Source organism: Miniopterus natalensis, chromosome 6 (genome assembly GCF_054644295.1).
Source record: "Miniopterus natalensis isolate mMinNat1 chromosome 6, mMinNat1.hap1, whole genome shotgun sequence".
In the NCBI taxonomy this organism is placed as follows: domain Eukaryota; kingdom Metazoa; phylum Chordata; class Mammalia; order Chiroptera; family Miniopteridae; genus Miniopterus; species Miniopterus natalensis.
Genome location: NC_142086.1, coordinates 12,417,867 through 12,433,963, shown reverse-complemented (window position 1 = coordinate 12,433,963; position 16,097 = coordinate 12,417,867). Strand labels below are relative to the sequence as shown.

Sequence of the window (16,097 nt, the reverse complement as noted above, 5' to 3'; positions counted from 1 at the left end):
GTGACCAGATGAACTCAACAGGAGAAATGTGTGTGTGTTTTATATATAAGTATACAGTTATATATAGTTATAAAGGTACAACTGCTATATAATTTGAAATATTTTAGGAGGTATTTTAGGTAAACCAAATAATAGTTAATTCAATGAATGTAAAACAAACTTCATTTGTTCCTGCTTTGACATCCAAATAACAATGTGAGGCAAACTATGAAGTCTTTACAAAAGTAAATAAATGCTTTACCAAGCCAAATTTATTTTCTTTCATATTTTATCAGGATTCTCAATAACTTACAGAAGTTTTAGAATCAGAACTTGAGAATATTAGGGAAAATATTAACCAATTTAGTTCTGACATTTTCTTACAATCCCATGAAAAATTGGTAAAATTTTTTATTTCCCTTTCTACCATATCCATCCATTCATAATATTCAGCATTTTCTGTGTGCCAGGCACTCACAAAAAAACAATGAAGTAGGTACTATTATCTCTATTTGTAAAATCTTTGCTTGTCAAAAATGGGAAGGATTGAGTAGCACTAAACCTTCAATTTTAACATTATCTCTAAATGAAAGGTCTTTTATGGATGCTACCCAACAGTTTAGTATTGAACAGAAAAAGTACTATAGGATTGTATTATGGGTTGGATAAGGTAGCACAGTATTGGGGTTAAGCACTGACTGGAAATGAATCACAGCTCTACTTATTGGCTATATAGTCCTGGGGAAATACCTAATAGATCTGTGCTTTAATTTCCCTATCTGAAAATGAGGATAATAGTGCCTACACATGAACTTGCTAGAATAAAACTGAATTGGTTAGTGTTACTAATATATTTAGAACAGCCTTGGTACATAGCAAGCACTCTATTATCTATTTTCTGAAAAACAAATTAATCAAAAATTTAGTAGCTTAAAACAGAAATCTGGAAGCCACTTAGCTGGGTGATTCTGCTTTAAGATCTCTCATGAGATCGTTCAAATGTCAACTGTGGCTGAGTCACCTGAAGCCTTGACTAGGGAGGGTCCGGGCTCTCTCACATAGCTGGAAGTTGGTGCTGTTAGCTGGGGAGCCTGTTCACCTACACATGCCTCTCATCTTCTAGGGCCTCTTACCCACCTGCACTTGCCAGCAGAATAGTCTGCTCTTTACAGCAAGACTGCATGCATCCAAGACAGAAACCAGCCTTACTACAATCCAGCTGCAGGTCCCAAGCACTTCTGCCCTATTCTGTTCATTAGCTGCGAGGCATCAAATCTTGCTGGGAGGTTGGGATCATTGGAAGCCACATTAGAGGCTGCCTGTCCTAATGGGGAACTGTACTTGTTAAGTGGAATATGAAAGTGTCCCTATATTTCCTCATATATTTGAGTCCCTCAGTAATGGTAGTTAAAATAACAGTGAAGGAATCACAGGAATTAGCATTAGTCAAGTCTACTATCTTTAAGGGCTCATTTGAAGACTACAGTAACCCAATAAATTTCTCCAAAAAATATTGTTTTTCCTCCAAAAAATAAAACTTCATTAGAAATTATAAAGTATTAACCATCAACCAAAGGATTACAGTAGCCGACTATGCAGGATTATTAACTACCTAGAATAGTTTAGGCATAGGCTCCATTAGTCAGCAGCCATGAATTGGTATTCAAAATTCTGCAGTGTTTATATAACACAAGAACTGTCTCTTCTAAATCAGGGAAAGCAGCAGAAAAAGGAAGCAATTCGACCGCAGCATGCAGGGAGCTAGACAACAGCTGCTTAGGTCACATGCCATGGGCAACAGGTCAGCTCTATCCCCACTTCATTTCTTATTTATATATCTCAAAAAAGACACTGCAGCCTAGTCTCGAATGAAAAAATAAAGTGCACAGTTTAAAACAAACTGCAAAGTCATATTTATTTACATTTAAATATGAATGACCTGAATTACACACAAATTTAAGAGGCACAATCCATTATGTACAATACATGTTATACACAGTAGTATCTGTAGATACATCAGTGGTTTGAGTGAAAACACAGTACCAAAACATTCCTGATACAAAATAAATAACTTATTCACATAATCTAATCATACAAGACAGTTAATATTTTAAGTTATGTACTTCAAAAAACACTACCCAGATGTACAACCAAAATGTAGTAAGTTTGTTTTATGAAAAATGCCTTCAGATTGTTATGTATAAATGATCACTTTCAGGATTCATTTTTATTTTTTAAATAAACTACATTAATGTCATTTATTTATATATAGCCTGCTAAAATATGATTGAACACAGACATTACTTCATCTTTTAAAGGTGTAACTATACTAGAGAATATGCTGAACTATTGCCCCTAATTCCAACACTGCCATCACAATTTTCAGACACAATCGAGTTATTTAAATTCAAATTTTAGAGTATGAGATCCACTGCCCTATTTTGCAAATTGTTTCCTCTAAAAAATGTTAAGATTGTCCTAAACTATCTCATATATTATAGAAATTCAAGTTTTTTTAAAAAAAATCTTGAAATGCTTTAGGTTAAAGCTGATACTTTATGTGGAGATTTTGATAAATTGAACACTTTTAAAGAGCTTCATAATAAGATTGTTTTCAATTCTAAAATCTATTAAAAGTTTATGTCAAGTCCAAGAGAACACTTGAATACTTTCATAATGCAGTGAAGGATTCATCTTTGGCATTTCCCCATTAGTTCTAAAATAAAATATGTCAGCGACCATTTTATATCTTTCTATCTACCTACTTCAGACATTTTCTGTACACAAAAGTATTTGAAATTGTATTTTAATAGCAATTTCATTGCTAAGAGTTTTTTAGATCTGCAAAAATATTAACATTCAGCTTTTTACCAAGAAGCTGAAACGTTCTGATGTTGCTGAAACAAGTTTGCTTAGCTCTTTTTCAATAACTGAAAGTTCAACAGCCTTTCAAATTCAACAATGGATAAAGCAGACAAAATTTAACAAGAACATTGACCATAGTATAATTTTTGAATAATGATATAGAGCATGCCTCTATTAAGGAAAAAAAAAATCTTGAGATAGTATGGACAACACAGAAACAAAACTGCTATATTTTCTTTCTTGGTCCCTAAAGCTTTTCTAAAAGTAAACAGAGCAAAACAGAACTGCTACAAATGCTGACTGGTGGAATTTTTTTCACATTGTCTTCCATATTAGATTTCCATGTTACTTCCAATATCCACGGTTTGCTCTCTTCACACACTAGCCTTAAGGCTAAAAACAGTCCAAGTGTGACTATTTTAAAAAGATAGTGGAAATAACAGCAAGGTTTCTATAAATGAGCATATTTCTCCTCATTTAAAACTAAATATGTATACATGGAATCTAAAGAACTTAATAAACTGATGAACAGAATAGATTCAACGACATGGAAGCATAGATGAGACTGATGAATGTCAGAGGGATGGAGGAGGTCGGGTGGGTGGAGGGGGAGAGAGTAACCAAAGAATTTATGTGCATATACACACAACCCAAGGACATGGACAATGGTGGGGACAGGGACTGGGGAGGGGGAAGGAATGGGTCATTGGGGAGAAAAAGGGATATCTGTAATATTTTGAACAATAATAAAATTAAAACAAAACACAAAAAAACTAAATATGGGTGAAAATCTCAGTAAAACGGAATCAAATGCAAGCTACATTTTCCAGGGTTAACTGAAAATAAACAAAAACAAAAACATAAAAGAAATACTGTAGCTAATTACTGCTATTTATCAATGTCTGCAAAAGTCTTGAATAACAAAAAAACGATAGTAAGAATGGCTTTATTGTGAATTAACGTATTTTAATAAGGCAATAAAAAATTCCCCATTGTATGCTAACCAGGCAGAGTCCAGAATCATGGAGATCCAAGCAGAGAATGATCCACAGCAGATCAAGGAATTAGAATATATAAATTGGGTATTTCTACTATCTGGTACATTTGAATAAATCTACAGCTACTTTAGAAAAAGAAATTGATCCAATGAATGTATCTTAAAAATCTGGAGAATGCAGATTACATGAATAGACACACAATGGATACTGAGTTTGTGAAAGTAATTGTTATATAATATGGCAATTGTTGAAAATTACATATGCAGCTTATATTAATACTGCTGTCTCCCAGCCAATGCTACTAACTGACATCAACACTGTCCTTCAAGTATAGTTCAAATTATCAGTTACATGTGATAACCAAGTAAATAAATTACCAGCTCCTGCTAACACAATTTAGTAAGAACTGGGAATCCTATAATTGGCACTAGGCAATGGCTACAGAATGCAATTTTAAGTACGTGTGGTTACCTATTTCCAGAATCCAGAAAATATAGCCATCCATGTTCCTATTCTATCATTTTAGAAGTATTTGTAGGAATGAGATCTCTCCAAAATCAAATAGGATCAATCCAGTCACAATCTTAAAACAAATGTTATGTAAATTTTGTTTATCTGAATGTTGTCTTTTAGGTAAATTTTTGAGATAGTTATTTTTATTTTTGGAGGAGGTGGTCTGATAAGATCACAAATAATCATTCCTCCATAATTCAGTTGAAGTTGGTCTTTTGTAAATGCTTATTGGGAATTTCTAAAGCACTGACTTGAAGAGGCCAAGAGCCTCCATCAATCCCTGCTTGGATGGCCACTCCTGTCACCACTGCCAAGTCAGGGTCTACAGACGTGTTGGGATCCTTTCCAAAGAACTCCTGAATGACTTGGCGGATTCGAGGAATACGAGTAGAGCCCCCAACCAAAACCACCTCATCGACTTCCGTCTTTTCCAGGTGGCCTTCCTTCAATACTTGCTGAATGGGCACCAGTATTTTCTGGAAGAGATCTTCATTTAGGGTGTCAAAGAGCTTCCGTGATATTTCTGTTTCAAATAAAACCTGACTTTCTCCACTTTTCTTTTCAGAAAGGCCAGCTCCGAACATGCTGTTCACATGGTGGTCATCTGCTGGGGACAGTTTATCCTTTGGCAGTTCAGTGTCACTACCCTGAGCTTCCTTCCTGTCCTCTTCCTCCACCGTTAGTAACACTGACATCTGGGCAGACTGATGAAGAGTCAGATTTAATTTGACCATTTCCACGGCTTGTCTTAATCTGTGAATTTCCTCTTTCTTAGAGGGTAGGAAGCCATATGTTTGATAGATCTGTTTATATAAGTACTGAAGCAATCTCTGATTGAAGTCCTGTCCTCCAAGTTTGTTGTTTCCTAAGTTAAAAATAAAAGTTTATATTATAGTTATTTATTTATGTGTGTATACATGTTTCTGTGTAGCAGGTATGTATAAAAATAATATTATTGGAATAACAAAGTCCATATTTAAGGTATTAAGATTTTATTCATACAAAGAATCATTAAAAATAACTGGGTTGAAATGATTTTAACTCAGATGTGTACAATTAAAAACAGTGCAGTCCTGGCTGGTGTGGAGTATTGTCCTGTACACCAGAAGGTGTGGGTTTGATTCCCTGTCCTGGTCAGGGCATGTACCCAGGTTGTAGGTTCGATCCCTGGTTGGGCTGTGTGTGGGAGGCAGCCAATCAATGTTTCTCTCTCACATAGATGTTTCTCTCTCTCTCCCTCTTTCCCTTCCTCTCTAAGATCAATTAAAAAACAACAAACAAAACGAAACAACCCCCCCCCCCAAAAAAAAACAGTGCATATCTGGGTTAAATTTTTTAAATGATGTAAAAGGAAGTATCTCTTAACGATATCCAATATTTTTTCAGAAAATAGAGACTGGGAACACAGATTGGCTTTTAAGTAGCAATTTAGAAACACTAAATGTCATTATTCAACAGAAGAAAGTTCTTCTTATAGTTAACATGTACCAGCAGGCATTTTACCTTTAAAAAAAAAACAACCCTTTGCTTGCATGATTAAGAGCTAAAAAGAAGAAAAAAATGATTTAAAAGAAGAGTAATGGAATATAAATCCCCAGCACTGAACTTGGTTCTAAAAAGAATACAATTAGGAGGAAGACAAATGCAGATGTTAGACCACCTGTAACTTACATCTCCACTTTTCAAACAGGCTTATTAATTCCTTAAACTAAATTATAACAAAAATCTTTTTAAAAGATTTGGAATGCAAAATCCTATCACTTCCTAAAGAATATTAAAGATATCTATTTTGAGAAACATATTACCAAATAAAATAAACTGATCACCCTTCATTTTAAAAGAATTTCTTTCCTTCTGTTCCCTTCACCATGGCCATGAAAAGTATTGGCTCAGTGAGCTTACCACTGTCAGTGTATTTACTTGACTTATAGGATGCCTAGTCATTTTTTGAGACTTAACTTTTTTCTGTAAATACATATAAATACAGATTACCAAAATGAAGTCAAAGAATACTGAAAAAAATTTTAAATAAACAATTCACATATTAGATATGTTAATGTGCCTGAACCTCTTTAACTCTCCTTATATTTTTCTTACCAGACATTGCCCGGGTTAGAAACATTCCTCCTTGTTTATTCAGCAACGATACATCTAGAGTTCCTCCGCCCAAATCTATCACCAAGACGTGAAAGACATCAGCCTTGTGGAGACCATAGGCCATGGCTGCTGCTGTGGGTTCATTTATTACCCTTAAGATCTTCAGTCCTATATGATGGGTTGGAGGAAAGAACAACTCATGAGAAGACACAAATTCTTTCCCACTCAACCTCCCGTCAATGTCTTCTATGACATGAACTCCACTGAGTAATTATGAGAAAGAACAGTCACAAACCTAATAAAAATAATGCAATGTCATCGGTTCCTCTAAATGGGTGTCATTAAAACTATTCTAAAAGATTATAATGGAATGCAGTAAAGGCCCAGATTCAGTGGAAGACATCATTCTACTCTTAATACTTCATTTAAAAAAAAAATCTGAGCCTCTTCTCACTTTCATATTTTACTTGGGAATTTATGAGCAATAAAACTAATCATTATATACTATAATACTGCTATGGAAATAAGATAAGCTTACTGTGCTCTTCTTTGAAAAATGACTTTTTGATAAAAAAAGATGAATAAACAGAAAATAATAAAAAGGAAACTCTAGGTGATATACTCAAATAGCTACAGTGATAATCTTGAGGGTTTCAAATATAAGACCCTCAACAGTGAATTTGAAATATACAGCAAGTCTGATCTGTTGTATATATGAAGGCAAAGGATCAGATTTCATTGAGCAAAATTCCTCCTTTAAACTAACTGCCACACGAGTGATATGGAAAGTAATATGGCTTTCTGTATCAGGAGTCATAAAACTAATCAAACTCTTAAGAATTTATTCAGAGATCATACTACCCGTTACCTTAGTTCTCTGACTTCATCACTCACCCTGCCCTGGCTACAGTGGCCAATGTCATATCTTCTTATGTAACAGCAAATACCCATTTTGTGGCTGTCCCACTGGCCATTCTCTCTCCTGCAACATACTTCCCCTGGGGTATCTACCTTGCTTCTTCTAAATCTGCTTAAATGCCACTTTCTCAATGAGGCCTACTCACTCTCTTTAAAACCTGCAAGACCCCTTATTCTCTGACTACCCAGCAATCCTTTCCCCTTATTCTGCAATTTTTATCCATAGGATGTTACTTTCTGATGTATGTTGTATCAAAGTTCTCAACCAGAAGCCAGTTTACCCCTCCAGGGACATTTGGTAATGTCTGGAGAAAAGAAAATTATCACCCCTTAGGTGGGGAGGGTTCTGCTATGCTAGCATCTGATAAATCAAGGGTAGGGATGCTGCAAAATATCCTACAGTACACTGGAGAGTCGCCCACAACAAAGAATTATTAAGCCCCAAACCTGAATAATGCTAGGAAAAAACCCATTATACTTTCTGCTGATTTTGTTTCCCTCTAGTAGAATATAAGTTCCATGAGGACAGAGATTTGTCTATTTATATTAGTTCAGATTTACATTTTTATAAGGGATTTTATCTGTTCAATATAAATTCCACGAGAACAGGTATATACTGAGACACTCAATATTTGCTGAATGGTGTTAAATGAATTCTCTCCCATTTCAGACTTCTTAAAAACATTATATTCACCTTAACATAAAAGAAAGTTTAGAAGAAAACACTTGTTTCTAACATGTGTCCATGTTCTCTCTCAGCCTTTGTCATGTGCCTGGTTGTTGTAGTGATATACACATTTCACACTGTGCTATAAAGCTTTCTTAATTATCATTTGCAAACTTGTATCAAAATCCATCTAATTTACCTGCCATACAGTTTATGTACCTAGTTAGGTGGCTTGCAAAGTGATATATCTTACTATAGAAGATTTTCAGCCTCAGAAAATTGTGATAAAAATCTAACTCAGGCAAAGGTAATATTACCTGCAAGGTTAGCAGCTTCAATTGTTGAATTTCTCTGTTTTAGATCAAATTCTGCTGGTACAGAAATAACAGCATTGGCAACTGGCATTCCAAGATATTCCTCTGCCATTTCCTTTAATTTCAATAACAGTCTAGAGCCAACATATTCTGGGGAAACGGTGATGGTCTCATTACTTGTCACAGAAAACTCAACCATTCCATTTTTGTTTAAAACCTGTGAATTGCAAAAGAAAGAAGAGAGTAAAAGCATATGTACACATATGTACATATATACTTACACACACATATATACTGTATATATATACTGCACTTTAATCAAAACTTACCTTTACAAGGTCATAAAATTCATTTGTAATCTATTAAGTACATTTATTATGATTAGAGATTATTAAAAATTGTATTTTAAAATCTATAAAATGGATCCACACCATAGTGTTTGATAACAACAGAATAACAACATTCATTACCAAGCACATAGCTGGAACATAAAAGATTCTCAATATATATTTGTTAAATAAAAGAAAAAAATGAATGTTTTTGAATTAACGTGTTCTAAAATTAACAGAAAGCTGAAAGAATATTCTGATACATATTAGCAAGAATAATTTTAGTACTTCATTATGTTCTTAGCCAAGAATCAAGCCAAGCCATATCACTTACATTCTTGTTTCTATGAAAACATGTATTATGGATTAGCTCAGTATCCCCGCTAGAGTAGTTTTCCATTTAAAACACTTGATTAATTAAAAAACATTCTAGATTCACCATGAGAGAAGACTGCAATAACATCTAAAGAAAATTAGTCTGCTCTAAGAAGTTAAAAGAATATTACTCCAGTCATTCTAGACTACATAATCAAGTTTCAATCAAGAAACCTGTATGACGAAAACAAAAACAAGCTACAGACACTATTAAAATTAGGTCTCACGGCAGCGGACTGAGTGGAAGCTACACTGACACTCTCCTGGGACCAAACGGGAATTACAACTAAAATATAGCAAAAACATCCTGAATAATCAACTGAAACTGAAGATGAGCTGGAGAGCACCCTCATAACCAAGGAGGAAAAGTGGAGACCCCATAGAGACTGGTGGGAAGTGCTGAGGAGTGAGAAGGATGGCTGGGCTCCCACAGGCAGCAGCTGAAGGTCCAGAGGGACATCTCAGCTGTGGGGGGGTCCCCACTGAGGATTCTGGGGCCTAAACCCCAGGCTGGGCTTCCCAGCCAAGAGCACTAAACCTAAGAAAGGTGCCCACATAACATCTGGCTGTGACAAGCAGCTGGGTTTCTGTCTGCCAGGGAGAGATGGCTGGAAACGCAGGCACCCTCTTAAAGGGCCAACACACAAAGTTTCATGTGTAGCCACTCACCTTGGGCTCCAGGAGAGAGAGGGCAGAGTGGACTGTAGCTGTGTGAGGAGAATCTAGGGTTGTGGGCTTTGGAGATAGAGCTCAGAGGGCACCCCTCTGGATTTCTGTGCCAAGTCACTCTGCCATACTGAAGAAGCAGACATTTACCTTCTAAGCAGCTTTTGCCTGAGGGGGAAGCAATTGCCCCACCCTGCTGGGAAGCCTCTAGCCCTACCCAGAGGAGTTTCTATAGCCTGAGGCTCATTAAGAGAATCAGATTAATCAGCCTGCAGGCAGAGGCAGACCTCAGAGTGCTTTGAGTCTTTGCATGATCTGTTTCTGGACCTGGGCCTAGGAAAAGCAGACTTTGGTGTGCATCTTGGTCCTGTCCAAATGCACCCAGCTCCAACAGGGGAGACCTCAAGTCCTGGGTTGTTGATAGCTCCAAACAGGGTACTAATGGGCCAGTTAAAATAAGGTCCAGCCCCGCCAGCGGCTCAGTGGTTGGGCACTGACCTATGAACCTGAAGGTCCCAGTTTGGTTACCGGTGGGGGCTCCTGTTGGGCTGCAGGGTCGAACCCCAGTAGGGGGGCGTGTGGGAGGCAGCTGACTGATGACTCTCTCATCATTGATGGTTCTCTCTCTCCTCCTTCCTCTCTCTGAAATCAATAAAAATATATTAAAAAAAAAAAAAAAAGGTTCAAAGACACCAGTACCGTCAAAGCCCACATGAAACAGAAACAAGAAAAAAATCAGATTACTTACAAAAAATTTAACTACTTGAATCAATAAGTGACGTATACCAAACTGTAATTTAGAAGAAAATGTATAGTTTTATATTATTTTATCATTACATAAGATTATAAATTAATAAAAGGTCCTAAGAAAAAAGCTAAAAAAGAAAAAAGAAACCTAAAAAGTACATGGACAATTTTTTTTCCTACTTTGACAATGGATTGGAAAATTGAGAATTTTTATAGATGGATTCAAATAAGCAGCACTGATACAACTATCTAGAATTTTAAAAACCTACCATTTAAAATCCCATTTAAAATACTTTGTATTTTACAAGAAAAACCCTACATGAAATAAACATTTAAATGTTTAAAAGAAAAAACCCCCGGCAAAACCCAGACGTACAAAATACTCATACAAAAGCATTAGAAAAAAATACAAGTGGATAGGGTTGGAAAGGCCATTGTAAGCACGATAAGAGTCCGAAACCACTTTAAAACATTAAGAGATGATTTTACTACATAAAACATTGATGCCCTTAACAACTAAAACAAAATTATATATCATCAGGAAAAAAAGGAAAAACTACTGAAAACATATCACAAATGTATTTTATGTCATCAAGAAAAAGGTAAAACACCCCAAAAGAAAATAGGACAAAGAATAAGAAATGGATCACTAAAGAAAATAAAAATGTCAATAAATTTTTAACTCTGACCTAACTAGAAATAATAGAGATTAATACAAGGTATCACCTTTTACTTTTCTAGGGCAAAGATTAAAATAATTAGTGAAGATATAGGCACAGTAAAAAAACAGTAGTTAAGAGCACATAACCTTTTCGGTGCACAATTTGTAAATAAAAATCAAAAGCCTTAACATATGTGTACATCTGACCTATCAATTCTACTTCTAGAATTCAAGAAAACTGTCAAAGAAATGTAAAAAGACATATGTACAAGGATATTTACTGAAGCTTCAACATTAGTGGGAAACTAGGGAAAAAAATAAAATGTATACTGATAGGGACTGGGTAATTAAGTAGTTGACCAGTCATTCCGAAAAACCAGGAAGGATAGGGAAGTGAATGTACTGACTAATTGGCCATGACATGTTGATAAGTTTCAAACAACTCATAAAACAGCATGCCTAGTTTGATATTTTTTGTGTATACAAATATGTATACACTCAATATGTATATACTTATACAGAGAATATATATCCATCTATCCATAATACATGGGGTTTCATTAGCCTTCCTGATACAATGAAGGACTTAGGTGACATTCTAAGGATGGCAGAGGAAGAATATAAAGTGCCAAGTCATGGATAGCACTGTGGAGCCCTGGACCTGCTGTGAAATTGCTTGTTATACAAAATAATATAACTTCCATGCAAATTGAGTCAGTTGAAATAAAAAGTTTTATAACTTGTAGTCGAAGCATTATTTGAAATAGTATGCTGGCCTAAAATTAAAATATATTTTAGCTTAAATACTTACCTTAAATGGGTATCTGCCAATTTCAGCCTCCAGTTCTTCTGGGGTAAAAATCTTGCCTATGAATCTTTTGGCATCATATATTGTGTTCTGAGGATTTGAATCTGCCAGCTCTAAGCTTTCATACCCCACATAAACATCATGGTCAGTAAAAGATACCATGCTGGGTATGCTGATATGCCCATTTTCATCTGGAATGACCTTTACTTTTCCTGTGCCAGGAAAAAACACCCCAACAGAGCAGTAGGTGGTGCCAAGGTCAATGCCAATCACTTTAGGAGTAGGCAATGGTAAGTACTGTTGTGATAAGTAGCCAGCCAACAGGAGAGTCAAAACAGCTGATCCTGAAATACAGGCAAATTAAAAGATAAGTCTTATCAAACTAGTACAATATGATAAATTACTATAGTAAAGTCCCTTTAATACCACTCTTTGAAACAAGACTAAAAATATACTCTCAAAATAATGCTTCTCTCAAACATCAAATTTTTCACAATGTAAACTGACAGATGCACTTTAAATGAGGTTACAAGAAAAACAAAAAAACCTGTTTGTGTACTTCACTATGGGTGAATAAAGGAATAAAAAGTAAAGATATTTTGATAACGATTGTCTGATGTTGACAGGAAAACCCATTCATCTGGAGCAAAAGTTAGATATAATCCAATTTCTTGATCAACTGATACTTAGATTTACAGCTTTATATTTAGCTTTAGTCATCATTATTAAAAAGAAACTCCAGTATTAAAATTCCCATAGCAAAAACTCTATTATAAGGCCAAAATTATTTCCCCTTATCTCCATTTTTCTTTTAACAGGGTGAATTGGATAAATTGGATAAAATGATTTTGAGAGCTGCTTAGGTATTAAACTGTCACTTCATAACAGAACACAGTTAACCTTTTCTGTATTTAAATGTCAACTAAGGACATGCTTCTTGCAGAAGCAATACTTAGAGAAGCGTGAACGTGTGTCCTGTAGCTCTGAGGACGCCACACAGGGAAGCTCCTTGCAGGCAGGCTGTGCACACTGCTGTGTCCCTACACCAAGGATGCTTCCTACCACCCAGCAGACGTCCAGCAATTACTAACTGATGAGGAAAACAAGTAGGAGCAAATGCCACTCAGGCTGTGAAGAGAAGTGATGACGAAAGGTGTCACTTCGGATATTACAATTAATTTCTTGTTTGGTTTCAGGAGGTTGCGTTAACCGCCTGCGTCACCCACGTTCCAGAAGACCTAAAACGTCAACATGTGGGAGTCTGATTTACTAATTGTTAGCTCATCCTCATGAACACATAAGTCAATGAAGTACAATCAAGTGCAAGCGCCAAGCCCACTTGGCTCTCGCTGCCACGCGCAACATGTCAGAAGCACTTCATCGCCTTTTGTCCGGGGAGCGGCTTCCTAGCCGGTAGGAAGGAGCACGGGGCTGAGGCCCGGACCCTCGGAACCCAGCAGCCTCGAGCCCGCAGCTCGGGGCGCCGCGGGGCTCCTCCCCCTTCCTCCACAAAGGGGTGTTTCAGATGCACGTTCTTGCGGCCTCTCAAAGGCCCCGATCCAACCTACGATTCGAAATCGACGTTGCTTCGGGAAGAACTGCTCCCGAGGCCAACACCCTGCGATGTCCGCGGCAGGCTGCCGCCCGCCCTACGCGGTGGGCCTGCTCCGGCCGGGGCCACCCCGGAGGCGGCTCCACAGCGTCTCCCCGGACAGAGCAGAACCGCCTCTAAATCACTTTTCTCGCGCCCTTCCTGCTGCACCGGCTGGACCTAGAAGGTGTGACAACCACCCCCGCCCATGCCGGCCTCCCCCAGGCGCTCCCGCGCCCACACCGGAGCCAGGGACCCCCGCGGTCACTAACCTAAGATCGTCATCTCTCCGGCCATCACAATCCCGCCGAAGAGGTTTGGGATGACTGTACCAGACGAGAGGCCCCGCCCCCACGCCGCCCGGCGGCCCCGCGGCCCCCTGGGAAATGTAGTCCGCTGGCTCTGCCGCCGCCGGAGAAGCTACATGTCCTACCCGAGAAAGGACTTTCTTTACCGTGAGGTCTCGAGGCGGAGCGCCTCCATTCATCCGCTGCCAGGGGCGACGGGGCCGCCCTCCCACGCACGGCCGGCCGAGCCAATTAGGCTGAGGTGGAGGGGTGTCAAGAATTAGGGCTAGATTTCCCCATCAAACCGGAAGCGCCTCGAGCCAACAGGAGGTAAACACCGTCTCCCCAGCGCCGCGCCGCCGCACTGCTTCCTGGGAAGTGTAGTTTCGGCCTGCCCCGTTCCCCCGGGGAGCGGGCGCCGCCGGCGTGCCGTGCGGGACTCCGGCCTTCGCGCGTTCGTTCAGCCCGCCATTTAAGGCGCGCTTCCGTGCCTGCGAGCTGGATTCTAGACGGGGGTTTCACTACCGCAGCCCCAGCCTCCGCAGAGGCTCCCCGCCGCGGTCGGGCGCCCCCGAAGCTCCCATGAAGATCCCCAGCCCCCCCTTTGTTTTTGTCTCGGGATAAAGCAATTCAAGCAGCTTTCAGCTAAGACGATTTATCCACAGAGCAGGGGCACCTTTCCCCTGTTGCTAACGCTGAAGTGGGCCCTTAAAAATGAAAACAGAAACGAAACACCTTCGCTTTCCCTTGAACCGAGCCCTCGGCGGCCGCAGCCGCGGCGAAGCGCGTGGCGGGTCCAGCCCGCAGCCCGCGTGTCCCCGCCGCCCGGTCCCTCGGGCTCCCGCGGCCGGGGTCCTGCTGGCCGAGGTCACGGGCCCCGTGACCCCGGAGAACCGAAGTGTAGTTCCAACCCCGGCTGCAAACCCGGCAGCCCCTGTGGCCGCGGGTCAGCTCGCTGGGAGAAGTGTCCATTTAAAAATGTGAAAGAAAATGCTGATGGCCGTTGAAGCTGCATTATGGCTCGTGGGGATTCATCATCACGTTCTCTCCACTTTTTTGTATTTTTTACGTCTTTTGTAAAATATAAAAGGTGTACGTTGTGTGTCTATAGTGAGTTACGCTTCAGTATAACTCGAGTATACGTATAAAAAGACATAATCCAAACATTTAGTGTCTTAAGCCATCACAAATTTATTACTTGACAATTCCATAGATTGCAAATTTGGTACAAGTCTTACTGAACTCAAGGGGAGAATTGTTTCCTGCTAATTTGATCCGCGGGCAGAATTCATGCCTGCAGCTGGAGGCGGCCCGGGCCCTCGCTGACCGGGAGCTGAAGGCCCTTCCAGCCGCTTCCACGGGCCGCCGGCGTCCTCTCCCAAAGCCCCAGCGGGCCCGGCTGCTCAAGACGCGGGGTTAGACTGGATCCGCCTGGACAACCCAGGACAATCTCCTGATCTCAAGCTCTGGAACTTTACATTTTCTGCACAGTCCATGTTGCGGTGTAAGGTAACATTCACAGGCTCCAGAAGTTAGTGCGAACCTCTGCCTACCACCATTTAGTCTCTGGTCCCCAAAGATTTACATCCATCAACATGCAAAATGCTTCATCTCCCATTGTCTTATCCTATAACGGCATTAATTAAAGTCCAAAAACCTCATCTAAGTCTCATCAGCGCAAAAGTACTAAATACCACGGTCCATGTCTTCTAAAGTGGGTAGGAGCTGGTGTCCCTAATCCCTTCCTGTTTGTCTGCAATCAGAGGAACAATGAAATACTTAGATAACAGTGCTGATGAGATTAGACGAGACGGGGCTATTCCGGTTGTTTCTCAGGGCTATAGCAATGGTATAAAGAACAGAAAAGCTCCAGATGGGAAATAAGGATATGGAAAGAAATGTGGGTATACTGATTTCTTAAGTAGGGATTTAACGGGTATTATAAGGAATGGAAAATTTAAGAAATAGGAGCTTAGCCCTGGATGGGTGGCTCAGTTGGTTGTCCTGTACACCCAAAGGCTGTGGGTTCGATTCCAGGTCAGGGCGCATACCTAGGTTTTGGGTTCCATCCCTGGAGGGGGTGTGTATGGGAGGCAATGGATTGATGTTTCCCTTCCTCTCTCTCTCTTCCCCTTCCTCTCTCTCTAAAATCAATCAATCAAACAAACAAACAAACAAAACATATCCTCAGGTAAGACTTAAAAAAAAAAAGGAACTTAAATAGAATTATCTGGAGTCTCCTTTATAAGGGTACTAATCCCATTCACGAGGGTTCCACCCTC

At 39.3% G+C, this 16,097-nt stretch overlaps 1 protein-coding gene across 1 annotated transcript; it reads right to left on the bottom strand.

The window, feature by feature from the left end:
• Positions 1-1,856: 1,856 nt before the first annotated feature.
• Positions 1,857-13,860, bottom strand: HSPA13 (heat shock protein family A (Hsp70) member 13). The gene is made up of 5 exons (XM_016201749.2): positions 13,801-13,860; positions 11,941-12,281; positions 8,355-8,568; positions 6,453-6,620; positions 1,857-5,220 (listed from the first exon to the last, which is right to left on the bottom strand). The coding sequence occupies exons 1-5, from the start codon at positions 13,823-13,825 to the stop codon at positions 4,553-4,555; spliced, it is 1,416 nt and encodes a 471-aa protein (XP_016057235.2). The 5' UTR covers positions 13,826-13,860; the 3' UTR covers positions 1,857-4,552.
• Positions 13,861-16,097: the final 2,237 nt, after the last annotated feature.